Raw genomic sequence first — 16,009 nt, 5'->3', positions numbered from 1 at the left:
GGCGTCTCAGCGACGGTGTATTTTGGTAACCGGTGTCTCAGATGGCGTGCCTTGTGGTGGTCAACGTAAGACGATGTCGGAGTCTAAAAAGTTTGAAAGAGAGAGCGTTGAGTTCAACAGTTTGAAAGGTGGTATAACTTTATGTTTACAAATTTAGGGTTTTGTTATATATAAATTAAAATTAAAAATATTATATTTAATAGTTCGGATAGTTTGGATATCTGAACTATCCGAAAAATCCCAAAAAACACTATCTGAATATGAATTTTCGGATTTCCAGAGTTCGGATATTCGAATTTTCGGGTATCCGAAAGTTCGGATAGTTCGAATACGGATAGCCGGATAATTCGGATACAGATTTGAATTCTTTTGAACACCCCTAGGTAATGGTACCTGTTTAGAGTATGCTGGGGATTTTTATTAGGTTACCAACACTCCTGACTTAACTTTTAAGCGAGATTTTCAAATCCTAATATATATCAGTTGAATTAGTTGTTTCTCGATTTATATGTGTGTATTCATATATTTTTATTTCATGTATGTGTAATTTTGTATATCATTAAATGACATGCATTAACTTTCTCTCTTGTTTTTTTAATGGTAATTGGGGAACCAATAAACAAAGTAAAAGGAAAAGGGAAAAGGGAAAGATGATTAGCAAAGATTAATCGCATGTTAACATTCTTTGCATAAGTTAGTTTTGTTTTAAACATTTTGAAAAAAAAAATTGGGAGATTTTGTATGTTTTGGAATTCATTACTAGATTATGAATGGATTTTATATTATGGTTTATTTCATTTTAAGTTTTAGTATAGTGTTTTGGTTGTGTTATTACGGTTTTGGTTGTGGTATTATAGATAATTGTTTCTCGGTACTGTACGATAGCGATACCAAGTTTGGTGGAGATTTTTTTATAAAAAGAACAAAGTGGTACCAAAGCGAGTATCATTCCTGAAACTACCCGTACCCGCACCATAAAATTGGGTATGATTACCAAGATTTACTGATTTCAGGTACGGGTACGAGTACAAATACGGTGCCGATCACATTCCTAGCTAAAAATGAATATCGTTAAATAATAGGCATGAGTGTTACCGATGTTGAGGTTTTATGAATCGTCGCGAACCACCAAAAATGTGTACAATTTTTAATTTTGCAATCTATCAAATGTATGGTTGTCACCTTAGCCCTTGTAATTTTCATTAAAAATTAAATAATGTACCCAATTATCATTGTTGGATTGTTTGTTTTATTATTAATAATTATTTAATAAATTTAAACACTTACGGTGCTTATGAAAAGATATGAACGCCCGACGGATTAAATATAGGGGTTCACCGGAATAAATATGAGGGCACATCGTCATAGATATGATGGCCTGACTGAATACATCCGTTGGCCGACCGTTTATTAAACAGTCGGACCGACCGTTCAAAAGTTGTTAAATTGTCGGATTGGCTGTTTAATAAACGGTCGGCGTCATAACTAAACGATCGACTTTTAAAAAACGGTCGGGCTCGACCGTTTAAGTGTATATGTGTCTATGAGTGGTTGGTTAAAAAATGAAAGGGTGCCAGATAGATTTGTCGGATGCTAGATCTAAGATATTGGTTACGACAATTTAGAAAGTGTTCATTTTGGATATTTTGGTTATTTTCCCGTTAAAATAGTTGAAGTCAAGTAAGTACCTCTGTATTTTTGGCTGTCGGGCCCAGATGACAACAATAATAAATGCCGGAAGCCGTAATATCTTGTAATTGAGTAAATCATATCATTTTGTTTGTGCTTTGATTTCTAACATTCATTCTCTTAATTATTCACTCAACAGACAAGAAACTAATCAAATGTAATGTAGTCGTATAAAATCCCCAGTTTTTGGTATGAATTGGTGTTCTTGTCCTTTACTTGAGCCAGCCATGTGTATCCCATTATTATGTTTTCAGAAATACCAGTTCCCTTGATTAACACGCCAATATTTGCATTTGTCAATATTTGAACCATGTTCACTTGTTTCCTCTGTTTATCTATTAATTATCATTATTATTATTATTATTATTATTATTAGATTACAATGATTTTTAGTTTTTTACCATACACGGCTTGGTTTTTTGTCCTCTTCCTGACACCCTGGAATCCAAGAAACATTTTGTTGTCATATGGGCTCAATTACCCTTTGTACAGATTTGCAAATAATATATATATATATATAGAGAGAGAGAGAGAGAGAGAGAGAGATCTTTGTGTTTAGATTTCATGCCAAACATTCTTTTATTTTATTACTGGTGCAGTTGATACTGCAACTGCAATGGATCACTACAACAAACCCTTTAGTGGGATTAAGAAAGATTTCCATGGTAGATTGCAGTGTTACAAGCAAGATTGGCTTCTATGTTCAGGAGCTAGGTATGTATTTATGAGTCACAATACTACTTATTGTTTATGTCATTTCTCAATCCTTGAATTGTTTGTTTTAGGATATTGGCCCCAACAGCATATATCTTCTTTGCTTCCGCTCTACCTGTCATTGCATTCGGCGAGCAGCTAAATCGGGATACAGGTGGGGGTGCAAACGAGCCTGAGCTCGAGCTTCACTGATTATGCTTGAGTCGGTCCTCGAGCCCAATCGCGCCATCATTGATATAATATGTTATGAAAATAATTAAATAATATGCATTATGTTATATATAAAATTAAGAAATTGTAAACGAGCTGAGCTCGAGCTTTGCTTTGTGAGTCATACATACATACATACCTAGCTCGAGCCGGCTCATACAGGTACAAACTTTGTCATATGAATAAATAGTCATTTGTTAAGTGTCTATGTGGATCTTCTTGTATTGGACAGATGGTACTTTAAGCTCTGTAGAAACTCTCACTTCTACCGCCATCTGTGGAATTATCCATATGCAATATTTGGTGGACAGCCTCTTTTGATACTAGGTGTTGCTGAACCTACTGTCATAATGTATAATTACTTGTATGCTTTTGCCAAAGGAAGACCAGAGTTGGGGAAACAACTCTTTCTACCATGGGTTGGCTGGTACTTTATATCACGTTACATCTTGATTGTTTTGTTTTAATCAATGTTGCAAAAGTCGTTAGGAGACTGGGGAGTTTGGGTTTACTCGGGGAGTACTCAGACCTGGTATATATAAAGAAAATTAATTTTTGGAAATTTTATATACGTCAAATAGTATAAGTTTACTAATTTTTATAACAAAATAGGTAAATATCAATACAAATAAGAATAAATACATTTTCAAATACTAAATTATTCTAAAATTTGTTAATCATTAACTAAAATAATGATAGTTGTTTTTTAATGTTATAAAAATACGAATTATGTTCTATTTTTTTAAGTCAAATTCGGCCCAATTTGACCGACTAGATCTAATTATGGCTGGCTGAGGTTGACCATTTGATTGATTCTTGGTAACTAGACGAACTTAAAAGAAAGTCGCATCGGCGCTATACCTTGTAGCGATTACTTGGGAGTACTCGCTCTTCTAGACTTACTCTTACAACATTGGTTTTAATAAGTTGCATTGCATGGTGATTCTTTGCATTGATCCTTGATTGTTTTAGGGTTTGTTTTTGGACCGCTATCATGTTGTGTGTTCTTGCTATTCTAAACTCGTGCACGCTCATCACAAGATTTACAAGGGTTGCAGGGGAGCTTTTTGGAATGCTGATTTCTGTGCTTTTTATGCAAGAGGCTATTCGGGTATGTTTTTGTTATTGGGGTTAGCAGTTAGCAATGTGGTTGTTAGTTCATTCGTTTAACATGGTTTATTTTGGGTGTGCAGGGTGTAATAAGTGAATTTAGACTTCCAAAGGGAGAAAATAAAACTAGTGAAGAGAACCAGTTTCATTGGCTTTATACAAACGGTCCACTGGCGGTTATTTTCTCTTTCGGTGTCCTCATTACTTGTATCAAGAGTAGAGGTGCTAGGTCTTGGCGTTATGGTACAGGTAAATGATAATCATAACGAGGCGTTACGTATTTAGTTGGCATCACTTAGGTTCGTTACGATACCAAAACTAAATCTAAAACTTAAATTCCTCAAATTATAATCATACTTAAAAAAAACCTTTAAAAAAGATCCTAGCCCACCAAAATTAAAACAATAGATAGATAAAAAAAAACCTTTAACAAAGATCCTAGCCCACCAAAATCAAAATAATAGATAGATAAAAAAAAGTTGCATATGAACAGAAAGGGGTTCGAACCTGGGCAACTTAAACACAGAGAGGTTAGCATAATAAACTAAAGCCAGCCTACCATACTATCAAATTTGATTAAACAATGAAACTAGATTTACACAAACTGCGGGTTTGTAAAAAGAGTCGTGTCACCGAAAATTGGATCTTTATCTATAATCATGATCATAATCATGATCACATGATCATGATCATGATTATGATCATAATACTTGTCGTTGTAGTCGTAGTTAACAACCACCATTATGGTTTTGGGGTATGATTTAACAGTGTGATGTTACACACACAGGGTGGCTTAGAAGTTTTATCGCGGACTATGGGGTCCCGCTCATGGTGTTGGTGTGGACCGCACTATCGTATGCTAAGCCATCGCAACTTCCTAGTCAAGTCCCGAGGCGGCTGTTATGTCCTCTTCCTTGGGAGTCTGGATCCTTATCCCATTGGACCGTGCTCATGGTATATTGCTAACCATACATAGTAGTACACTTTACCCATTTTGATGTATTCAGTTCAGGTTATGTTTCATTTAACGGACAAGTCGTCCCAACTTTGTTTTAAATTCATAAAAACTCCTATGTATATTGTTGTTGAAGTAATATTTATAGTTTCTAGGGGCTATGTCTTATATCCCCTCTAATGTTACAAAATATCATATTTCCTTTAAATCATGCTTTAAGAGCATTGCATTATGCATTGAAAACTTGTGTTTTCAGGAAATATAATGTTTTGCAAGTAGGGGTGCAAACGAGCTGAGCCGCTCGGCTCTTTTAACTTACACAGAGCTCGAGCTCGGCTCGTTTAACTAACACAGAGCTCAATCGCCTTGGCTCGTGAGTAGTTTTGCAAGCTCTAGCTCGGCTCGGGCTTGGCTCGTTTACTAGTTCTTCTTAATTAATTTTTTATATATTTATAGTTAGTTGTATATCTTTTTCTAAGATGTGTTGGTTTTTATTAATCTCAACTATAATTTTTTGTCGTTGTGGGTCCCAACTAACGAATTGGCTGATAATGATCTCACATTTTATCGTATTTGTTCCTAGCGATCCGCTAAAAAAAGTTTAAAAATTATATTTTTTACAAAATTAAATTCTTTATTTGTATGTCTTCTACATGTATTTAGAAGCAAAAGCTCCAAAAAAAATTATGCTAAAACTAATTTTTTACATGTGAAATCGAGTTTCATATTATTTTTTTACATGTAAAAGACATGGTTTCCTAAATCCTCACTTTTTTGAAGCTCCCCATTGAACTCTCCCATATATATATATGTGTGTGTGTGTGTGTGTGTGTGTGTGTGTGTGTGTGTGTGTAAGGGTGAGATCTAGAGAGAACTAGAGAACTAATAAAGAATTATGTTTAACTTTTTTTTAAAAAATATTTTTTAATTTTTTTTTCTTTCATCCTAATAAGTTAATATTGCTCCTTCAAAAAATTTCGATATAGTGCATATATGCAGTAGTGTGCATTTCTATATATACAATAGTTTGTTATTGCATACACACACTATTGCATATATGTAATACAACACTAACGCACATATGCACTATATCGATTTTTTTTTATTTTTGCATATAATATAACATTGTTGCACATATACAATGCGCACAATTTCATATATGATATTCAAAACTGTTGCATAAATAAAATACACATTAGTGCACCTATGCAATAAAACAAAAGTCGATGTATTGCATATGTGCACTACAATAAGTTTGTTTATTTATTTTTATTTTTATATTTTTTTCTGGTGAAGAATAACAACATATAAGAAAGATGAAATAATTTTTTTTAATTAAATTAAAAATATCTATTTATTAGTTCTATTTAAAGAATTCTCTCTTGATCCCCTACCTGTGTGTATGTGTGTATATGGTAAATTTATCGTACAATAATTGCTTAACGTACAATAGGTACGCGAATCACGCTCAAAGCCAGTTTACTAAACGCTCAAGCCAAAAACTAAAAACGGTCAGTGTTAAAATCCAATATGCTCGAAAACGCTCAAGAAATTCATAATACGTGCAAAAACGGTTTTTGTGAAGAAAATTAAAAAATTGATCGATTATCGATCCAAATTTGTTTATTTCGGTGAACTAATGATTAACTGGATATGTATTGACGATTTCGAGATCTTGTGATGTGATTTCATGGATCGATTTCATGAATATAAGTATTCTTGTACCTAATGTACGTTAAGCAATTATTGTATTCTATCTTTTCTCTCTCTCTCTCTCTCTCTCTCTCTATATATATATATATATAATATAAAAATTATATTAGTGACAGACTCGTTTAGGCTTGCGAGCCGCCTCAAGCTCGAAAAGTGAAGCTCGGGCTTGGGTTCGTTTAAGCTCGGATTGAACGAGCTTTTTTACTAGCCGATCGCGAGTAGCTCCCGTGCAGCTCGGCTTGTTTGCACCCCTATTTGCAAGTCTAGACGGGATATATGTGAATCATTTTCTCTCTAGTCATATAGTCATTTATACACATATAACAATATTGAGCAAAGCGTGTTTCGGTTTAACGGCCCATACTTACCTACTTATACAAAATTATCCCTATTTGATGCAGTACCCAATGTGCTCATTATAAAAAAACGTTATAGTCCTTGACTCTTCGATTGGAACGACGGATAATTATATTATAATATTACTGCAGGATATGGGAAAGGTTCCAGCACTTCATGTTTTTACTGCCATAGTACCAGCTATGATGATAGCAGCGTTGTACTTTTTTGATCATAGTGTAGCTGCACAAATGGCGCAACAGAAGGAATTCAATCTTAAAAACCCATCTGCTTACCATTATGATATCTTGTTGCTTGGACTCATGGTATGTTAATGTTCATTCTCCGTTGATGTACATGTCCTTTAATTTCGGAATTTTCTAATATTAATTGTTTGTTTTGTTTCTTTAGACTTTGATGTGCGGGTTGATTGGCGTGCCACCTTCAAATGGGGTTCTTCCACAATCACCCATGCACACACGAAGTCTTTCGGTTCTCAAAAGACAGGTTAATAAACAGAATAAACTTCTCATTCTCATATGATAATACATGAAATGAAAGTTAGTTGTTACTCAATGTTACGACAGATGATGCGAAACATGATGGTTAAGTGTGCGAAAGAAGGCATTAAGCCGGAAGCAAGCAACTCAGAAATATTTGGGAGGATGCATGCCGTTTTCGTTGAAATGGAACCTCAATCAAATGTATCTTCTTTGATCTTTGAAGAGTAATTTTGTAATTTTAACGAACGAGGTCAAATTTATGTTACATGCAGAGTGTTGTGGATAAAGAGTTGGAGAACTTAAAAGAAGCTGTAATGAATGGCGACGATGGAGATACAAGAGGAAAGTTTGATCCCGAAAGACACATAGAGGCTTACTTGCCCGTTAGAGTCAACGAACAACGAGTCACCAATCTGTTGCAGTCAGTCCTTGTGGGCTTTGCAGTATTTGCAATTCCTGCTATTAGAAAGATTCCTACTTCAGTTCTATGGGGATGCTTTGCCTACATGTCCACTGATAGTCTACCTGGCAACCAATTCTTTGAAAGACTGTTGCTCTTTTTCATCCCGGCTAGCAGACGTTTCAAGTAAGTTCAACATCTATCTCGAACTTTTGGATTAATTCCATAATGCCCTTACAAACTTGAAAGAAATATTTCATACATGATCAACCAAGACTTAAAATATCACATATACCCAACTTTATCGAATTTTTTTACTTAAACCCTCTCTTTTTCATTAGATTTTGATCGATATCGACAATAAGCAAGCAAACCGAACTGTCGAGTCTCCTCTTTTGTTATCTCGACAGCAGAGAATTGAGCAATCGAATTTGTATGTTCGAATTAGATAATCGATTTCGAAGGTATGCATCCTATAAAAGAAAGCAACAAAGTTAAATATAATATTTTGAGAAAAGCATAAAATAAAAAAGAAATTATGCTAAAAATTGAAAAAAAAAAGGTTTAAGCAAAGGGGTAAATAGAGAAATTTGAAATTAAATATAGGCTTATATGAAATTTTAAAACTTCTTAAAAATAAGGGTAAAATGTTCATTTATCAAATTGTTTTTCATAAATTGGGCACATTTGATATTTTAACTAACTTTGTAAGGGCATATTAATACTAATTAGTTTTATGGGTATATATGATGTTTTCCAAGTTCATAGGGGTATATATGAAATTGCCTATAAAGAATTTGGGTGATGTTATTGTGGTTTACAGAGTGCTGGAATCACTTCATGCTTCATATGTGGAATCGGTGCCATTCAAATATATAACAATGTTTACTGTGTTCCAAGTGGTGTACTTCTTGATTTGTTATGGAATCACATGGATACCAACGGGTGGAATATTATTTCCTCTGCCATTTTTCTTACTCATACCCATTCGAGAGCATCTTCTTCCTAAACTGTTTCCACATCAACATCTCCAAGAATTAGATGCATCCGAGTATGAAGAATACATTGGGCGCCCAGTTCAAAGCATGAGCCTTTCCCGGGTAATCCATTTTTTGTTTTATAACTAATACATGAAAAAATTGCACAAATGGTCCATGTGGTTTTATCGTATTGCGCGTTTTGTCCCCACCGTTAATCTCATTTAGTCTTAACCGCGAAGTAATGTCGTGTGTCATTCATGCCAGGTAATTGTGTCTTTTAAAATATGGAACACTAATAAAGTAATTTGTTAAACTCTAGAACTTCAAACGTGGATTTCATCACCTTCGATTATGCACTGATCCATGATTTTGCATTGATCGATGGTGATGAAGTCGACGTTTGGAGTTTTGGATTTTGATAAGAGTACTTTATAATTATTCCAAATTTGAAAAGACACAATTACCGTCACACGACATTACTTTTTTGTTAAAAACTATATGGGGATTAATCGTGGAGAGTAAACGTGCAACCCTCTCACAAATGTTTGGACTAAGTTGGCAATTTTTAAAATACAAGGACCAAAATTTCAATATGGCCAAACCAGAGGGACCATTAGTGCAATTCTTTTATAGATAGCACAACGCAATATGATTGGTTATAAACTTGTTTTCCAAAAATTTTAATGATGGGTGTATATAAGCAGAAGGAAGAGGATAACATGGAGAATGATCTCAAAATCGACTCTGCTGAGATATTGGATGAAATGACGACACGCAGAGGGGAGCTAAAGCTTAGATCGAGTTTCAACGATCGGTTGTTTCATGATAATAGTGGCGGTGTTGAAATGAGCAACCGAAGAGGCCAGTTGAGGCTAAGAGCCAGCTTCAATGATCGGTTTCATGATAACGCGGATGAAAAGCGAGGGGAGTTGAAGCTAAGGGCCAGCTTCAATGATAGACTTTTACATGTAGGTTCAACAGCATAATTGGCTCATTCTTTTTAGTAGGTAGCAGTAGCACAATGCGTTCTGTCATTTTATTATAAAGGTCAAAGGATCTTGTCTCTTTTCTAAATCCTTTTCATTAGTCATTTCAAAAGTAACAAATGTATTAAATGGTTGTTAGGCTGGTAATGTAATGTTAGGTTGGGATGAAAACAACAATCATACCCACTTAAAAAGTAAAAATCTAGGGCTGTCATTACATGTTAGCCATGACACGACAACTCGACAAGACACAATGCGATAAGACACGATGACCCGTGGTAATAAACACAAAACGACACGATAACTAATGTCATGTCATTTTTTTCCAAACATGAACACGAACTAGTTAACTTATAACATGTTAAGAACTGTTAAGGGGCTTATTTAAAGACACAACAAATAATACATGTGTAATAAAACAAAATGGTTCAACACGAGCATAAAAGTTGTAATTAATACATAATCCATAACATATTTAAAACAAAAAACCTCAAATCTATAGCATACTTGAAACAAAAAACCATTGAATCAGATCATAACATCCATTTAAATTATAATATATGGTTATTACGTATCTAGTTATGACCTTAGGTTTATAACTCTATATTACTATGTTTTTTAAATTAAAAGTCTAAATAGGATACTAACATGTTAAGAGGTCTTTAACATGTTAAGACACGAATTTAAACAAGTCTTAAATATGTCAACTTGTTTAATACATAAAACTTGTTAAGCTTAAACCCAAACCTATTATAACATGTGTCGTGTCGTGTCGTGTTAACAGATATGTGTTAGAAATTGACAGCCCCAAACCAACACTGTACGCAACTATTGTATGAAACAATAAATAAATAAGTAATAATAATTATAATAACATTGGTCGTAATCCTATTTAGATAAAGAAAAAACTTGAAGATATATGAGGATATGAAAAGAAATAATCATATTGATGGTAAACAAAATAGGTAAGGGAAAGGTTATAAGATATTTTTCTAACCAAAAAGTATGCATACCCTCTAGAAGTGTCCAAATTTTTTAAATAATATTAACCAAATTTGTGTAAGGGTGTAAGCCTAAGCCAAAAAATAAAATGAGATGATGAACTATTATTTGTCACTATGTTTCTGGTTATATTTGGTTTTGTGCTGAGATGATGAACTATTATTTGAAACCTTTTTAGGCTATAACTTTCGACATTTCTTTTCCTGTCGTAAATAGTTTGTCGTTGATGCCTAAAGAACATACACACAATTTGAAATCTGTAGATGAAGTCGATATGTGCATAAACACATTTCAATAAGCAACGGGTTTGTGTGTGATCCATAAATTACTTACTAATTGTAAAAACTAAGAAAATAATTTACACTACTCCTAAACTATACCCTAAGAAAACAAAATCCCTATCTCTATCTAATGACTTTATCATGCCATATGCGAAATGTTGTTTACTTAAAGACCCAATTCTCACTAGCAATAATGAGATTGTCACCGTCTCTAATTAACTGTACATCATCAATAACAGCTCCCTCTTTGGTTAAAACTTTACTAGGACGAATGAAAAACTTTTGATCGCCGATATCTAGTAGCTCTTGCAGGGATCCAGGAAGTCGTATAAGCTTCCCGTCCTGATCCTTTACCTCTGTACAACTTATTGTAACTCTAGCAATTTGATGCATTCGTTCAACCGCACTAAACATAGGCAACGGTGATGGCATAAACCCCAGTTCACCTATATATGCAACCAAATTTCAGCCACTTCAGGGTTAATACTTATCCACATAGACATGTTAGACTAATATTCTTTTTTTTTTTTTTTCTTAAATAGACATGGAGTGACGCTACAACTCAGCTCACCCGGCTAAGCCTGGCGCCTATTTTGGCACTTGAGGAAACATGTCTGAGGTGGGTCCAGAAGCACTTTTCATGTATTTCAGTGCCACAATGGCCCCAGCTAATCCTTAGCTGGCTGGGGTGAGTTGTTGCAGCAGGATTGGTTTAGATGGAGAACGTCTATGAAGTTTTAGGCTAAAAGGGGATGTCTGTTTTAGTCACCATGTCTATTTCTAATAGTTATTATTTACATATTTTTTGTATCTAGTAAGTAGGATGTTTGTTTACCTGCATTCTTTTTCCTACTAGCAGATGACACGATCCCAAAAACCGAATTGCTGAAGTCATCAGGACGCCTCCTGACATCTTGCATGCCTGCAGATGATATCCTTGGAGTTTCAGCCGGCATATGACGCATCCTAGGCTCACTTTGGTACTTCTTAATGTATGACGCGCCATCAAGCTTAGCTTTAATGCCACTCGGTTTCTCTTTAGGCGCAGGCATATTATGAAACAGTTCGAGAATATCTTCATGAGACTGATGATCTGCCAAATCCCATGGGGTCCAACCGTGTACGTCTGGCATGTCAATGTTGGCTCCTTGGTTGATTAAAAACTCCACTACTTTAGTTTTCTCTTCGGAGATTGCCTTGTGCAATGCTGTAGTTGCTATATTGTTCCGAAACGTAACATCCCCACCATGTTTTATTATGTCTTTTAGCATTTCTAAGCTGTTTTGTTCAACAGCATAAGATGCAAACTCTCCTACGTCCCCTGAAGTTAACGTAGCACCATTGTCTAGAAGCAGTTTAATCACAGCTTCGTTACGCCCGATGATTGCACTCCAGAGTGGAACATTTCCTTCAGCATCTTGCAAACACACAATAATAAAAACATTTCTTTCAGCCCCGTGACGTTGTACATTTAATATGAAATTCAAGGTTGACCATTATATAAAATATCTTGGACAATGATATCGGTTAAAAGTCACACCTCTGGTCGAACTTACAGAAAAAATATGATCTCCTAAAATACCTCTTTTATTTGGGTCTGCTCCATAATCTAAGAGTAAAAGAACGCATTCTAAACTTCCACTGGCTGCTGCAAGATTCTGGAAAAGTAAACTGAAAATGAGTTTAACATAGTAATTTTCTGGCAATTAGGCAAGACATTAAGCGAAGACAGAAACACAACTATATGCAAGAATGAAACACCTTGTAAGTGGAGGTGACCCAAAATATTATATTTTTACATTAAGAAAAAACACCCCACAATTTATTTCTAGGTTCTTGTAAGAAAAAACATGCCGGATTGTGAAAATGTTCTTAAATTGGTCAAAAGGAAAAAAAAATAAAAAAGACACCCTTGACTAGGTGCAAGATGTTAACTGGAAATAAAAAACATATGCACTTAGGTTCTCAATATATATGTCTTCTTAATGCATCAAATTGAATACTTCCCTTATTTTATCTACTGAAAAGGGCATACCAAAACTGTCCGTCCATTACTGTTCATCTCATTCGCATCAAGGCCGCCTCGTCTAAGTAGTTTATGAAGCAATACATCATCACCTCTTGATACTGCAAAACATAAACTCAGAGGCACGTCCATCCTTCCTTGTGACAACATATTCTCTGTATCTACCAACACTCCTTCCATTATCGGGTCTGTTCTTTCTTTCAAATGCTGCACCGAATTTATATTTTTTTATTTTATTTTCACTACAAAATCAGACAATATTTAAGTAGGTATCATATCATACCTGAAGAAGATTGCTGATGATTATTGTGCCATCTGCAACATTTGACTGGATAATGTTCCGAAACTGAGTGCGATTCAATCTTAGCAACTGGCTCAATCGTCTAGTGCGAACAGTAAATACTTGTGGCCTATAACAAAGCACACCTATTTCACCACATACATCTCCAGTCTTTAACTCTCTAACAACCTACATCATGCACATAAACTTTTTGTAGAAAGATAATCTAAAAGTGTTTTTGTCTTTTTAAAATATATGTAAAGTACCTGTTCAACTCCACCCCTTCGTGAAATTAACTCCTGTGTTAAATATCAATCTAATTAGGCAGTTTTTTTAATAACATTTAGTGAATGTGGTGTTCCATGTAATTAGGAAATTGTGAATGTTTTAAAGGAGAGCTATATTACCACAGCACCAGACACTAAAATATAGAAGTCAGTAGGGGCTTCATTTTGCAAGATCACATCTTCTTTGGGCGGAAAATACTCGGCTCTCATCTCTGAGACCTGCAAACACAGAATCAGAATAAGACAATCAAACTTGTTAAAGAAGAAGCTAGTGCATGCTAGTATTTACTAGTTGAAAAAGTGTGTCGTTTGAGACACCGTTAAACAAGTATACTTGATCAACAAGGCCATAAAAGAGAAAATTTGAAATGCTTGATTGAATAGCTTTTGGTAGTAGATCAATGATCTCTTGCTGCTGCAACCATTCTGATTCAGCTCGATACTTCAAGCATAAGTGAGAAAGCATTTGATCTTGTAGCCGAGGAGGCAGGTGGTTCCTTTGTGCAAACCCTGATGCAGCTTGAATCGTTTCTCTCTACAAATATTCATATATCATCATATAAGTAAATGAACCAATTTACAAAAAAAAAAAAGCTCCAATGATCATTTCAAGTAATTACAGACGTAAAAACACTATTAATGAGTTGTCTGGAAAATATGTTAACAAAAAAGTAGTACTAAAATAGTAATATCCAAGATTTCCCCCAACAAATACACAATACACGTTTATGTGAAATGAACCTTAGCTTGCTACACATATATCCATCCCAAGACCTTCAAAGGAGGGGGTGTCTTCTTACTTTTATAACTCATGATGAGGAAATTAATTCAATGATCAATTACTTACAAACTTTCTTGTTCGGCCAGTCCTTTCAACTATTAAAGTGGTCATGTTTCCAATGAAGTAAGCACTCAAGCCCATGTTGAAGAGCATGAAGCAAGAGCAAAAAACCATTTCCTTCCAATTGACAGCATGTATATCACCATAGCCGGTAGTAGTTATTGTTGTAGTAGTCCAATATACAGCTCTTATATAAAGCGTTGCTAGATTCTCTGTATCTGCTACATCAGAGGAAAGTGCCAACCATGTACTTGACTGATCCTTATAACGGTGCGCGATAAGATACAAAACGCACGTGGATAAATGCACCGTAAACAGTGAAACCGTCAATCACATCAGATCACCCAAGGATTAACTAAAAGAAACTCTCCGTTACAATACAATACAATACTTACGAAAATAAGCTTTGCCAATCGAACCCAGAAATAGTTGTAGTTACGATCTTTCTCCAATCTGTTAGAAATCCAAGTGCAAGTTTTAGAATAATAGCTATTGGAAGCATGAATGATATATAATAATGAATGAATTACCTTGCAAACAAATCACCAACTCTTCGATGGCCAGAGGACGATCGGGCGAATCCAGAAACCCGAACTCGAAGGGAGAAACCCATGCTGTGTAAAACACAAGAGCTACTAGATAACCCTGCCAAAATCTGCATGCATGCATGCATGCCACTCACTTATTAATAAAGTCCCATTTTCAAGTTTCACAAGTAAAAAAAAAAAAAAACAAAAAGCCCCATCCCGTTAACAGGGGGCTATGATTTGACATAAACACCCTATAACGTACAAGTCAAAAGTAATTAGATGATTAATAAATTGTGTACCTGTAACGGCGATGTAAGGGGTTGATTGTGAAGGAACGAAGCTTAACATGCCGCTGCGGATGCTGTGGACGGACGAGAGACGCTCGTCTCTCGAAATGGCGTCGAATTCAGTGGAATCCTCCCCGCTGCTGCCTCCCAATCGTCCACCACCCACCCATGATCCTTTCAACAACGTCATCACGTTCAAAACCCTAAATTCTTCATTCAAGGTAAGCAGAATTTTTTAACCACCATGCATTTTTGTTTTCTTTCGGGTGATGATGATCATCCATCTCTCTCGCATCCTTTTTCTCCATCCCCATTCAAATAACAACAAACTTCCTTTTCTTTTCTTAACTTACCATTTCAAACCCTATTATTATTATTATTGTTGTTGTTGTTGTTGTTGAAACATGATCAAATACATTTTATTCTTAACATGAAAACGGTGAGAACCAATTTGTTGTTATGATTAGATTTATTTTTATAGGTGCTTGCTGCTATTTTTTGTTCGTATTTGCTCATTTGCGATTATGAGACGTTATAAGTCTTTGCTTATTTATATTTTGTTGTTATTATTAGATGTTTTCTTTTGCTGTTATAAGTATTTGCCGGCATATGTTGTTATTCTTTTGTTTTTGATTTTGATTATTTTGTTGTAGTTTTTAGGTTCTTTTTTTGTTATTATAAGTCATTGTTTATGTAGATTGGTATTGTAGTTGGTATTGTTTCTTACGTTCGCATTTTTAAATAAATTGGCATTATTTCCTACGTACTCATGTTAAGATCAAAATGTAGGGGTGGGTTCTTGTACAATAATCAGTTATCGTACATTAGGTACGCGAACTTTATAAACGTCGATTTAATTTTTACGCGGTGGCATAATCG

At 34.9% G+C, this 16,009-nt stretch overlaps 1 protein-coding gene and 1 pseudogene across 2 annotated transcripts; one reads left to right on the top strand and one right to left on the bottom strand.

Moving 5' to 3' along the window:
- Positions 1 to 2,263: 2,263 nt before the first annotated feature.
- Positions 2,264 to 9,664, top strand: LOC143573292 (putative boron transporter 6; annotated as a pseudogene). The gene is made up of 12 exons (XR_013142404.1): positions 2,264 to 2,403; positions 2,475 to 2,557; positions 2,846 to 3,040; positions 3,586 to 3,724; positions 3,807 to 3,972; positions 4,511 to 4,677; positions 6,880 to 7,053; positions 7,139 to 7,234; positions 7,315 to 7,431; positions 7,503 to 7,816; positions 8,454 to 8,730; positions 9,315 to 9,664. The product of XR_013142404.1 is annotated as a putative boron transporter 6 (transcript).
- A 1,377-nt stretch (positions 9,665 to 11,041) lies between these two features.
- LOC143573291 (potassium channel AKT6-like) lies at positions 11,042 to 14,926 on the bottom strand. Its single transcript, XM_077058210.1, has 11 exons — positions 14,844 to 14,926; positions 14,705 to 14,766; positions 14,320 to 14,633; positions 13,762 to 14,007; positions 13,593 to 13,691; positions 13,452 to 13,484; positions 13,189 to 13,374; positions 12,915 to 13,112; positions 12,462 to 12,537; positions 11,715 to 12,296; positions 11,042 to 11,325 (listed from the first exon to the last, which is right to left on the bottom strand). Exons 1-11 carry the CDS (start codon positions 14,924 to 14,926, stop codon positions 11,042 to 11,044), a joined length of 2,163 nt encoding a protein of 720 aa, XP_076914325.1.
- Positions 14,927 to 16,009: the final 1,083 nt, after the last annotated feature.

This window comes from Bidens hawaiensis, unplaced genomic scaffold (genome assembly GCF_021521415.1).
Source record: "Bidens hawaiensis isolate Kalapana, Puna unplaced genomic scaffold, B.hawaiensis_p1.1 tig00026300_1, whole genome shotgun sequence".
In the NCBI taxonomy this organism is placed as follows: domain Eukaryota; kingdom Viridiplantae; phylum Streptophyta; class Magnoliopsida; order Asterales; family Asteraceae; genus Bidens; species Bidens hawaiensis.
This window is presented reverse-complemented; position numbering and strand designations above follow the sequence as displayed.

Excerpts from the sequence above, each read along its gene's own strand:
- LOC143573291 (XM_077058210.1), bottom strand. The coding sequence starts at position 14,926 with ATGGGTTTCTCCCTTCGAGTTCGGGTTTCTGGATTCGCCCGATCGTCC. Across the intron at positions 13,485-13,592 it reads TTTTAGTGTCTGGTGCTGTG|GAGTTAATTTCACGAAGGGG; the intron begins GTAATATAGCTC and ends TATTTAACACAG. Across the intron at positions 13,113-13,188 it reads TCATCAGCAATCTTCTTCAG|CATTTGAAAGAAAGAACAGA; the intron begins GTATGATATGAT and ends AATTCGGTGCAG.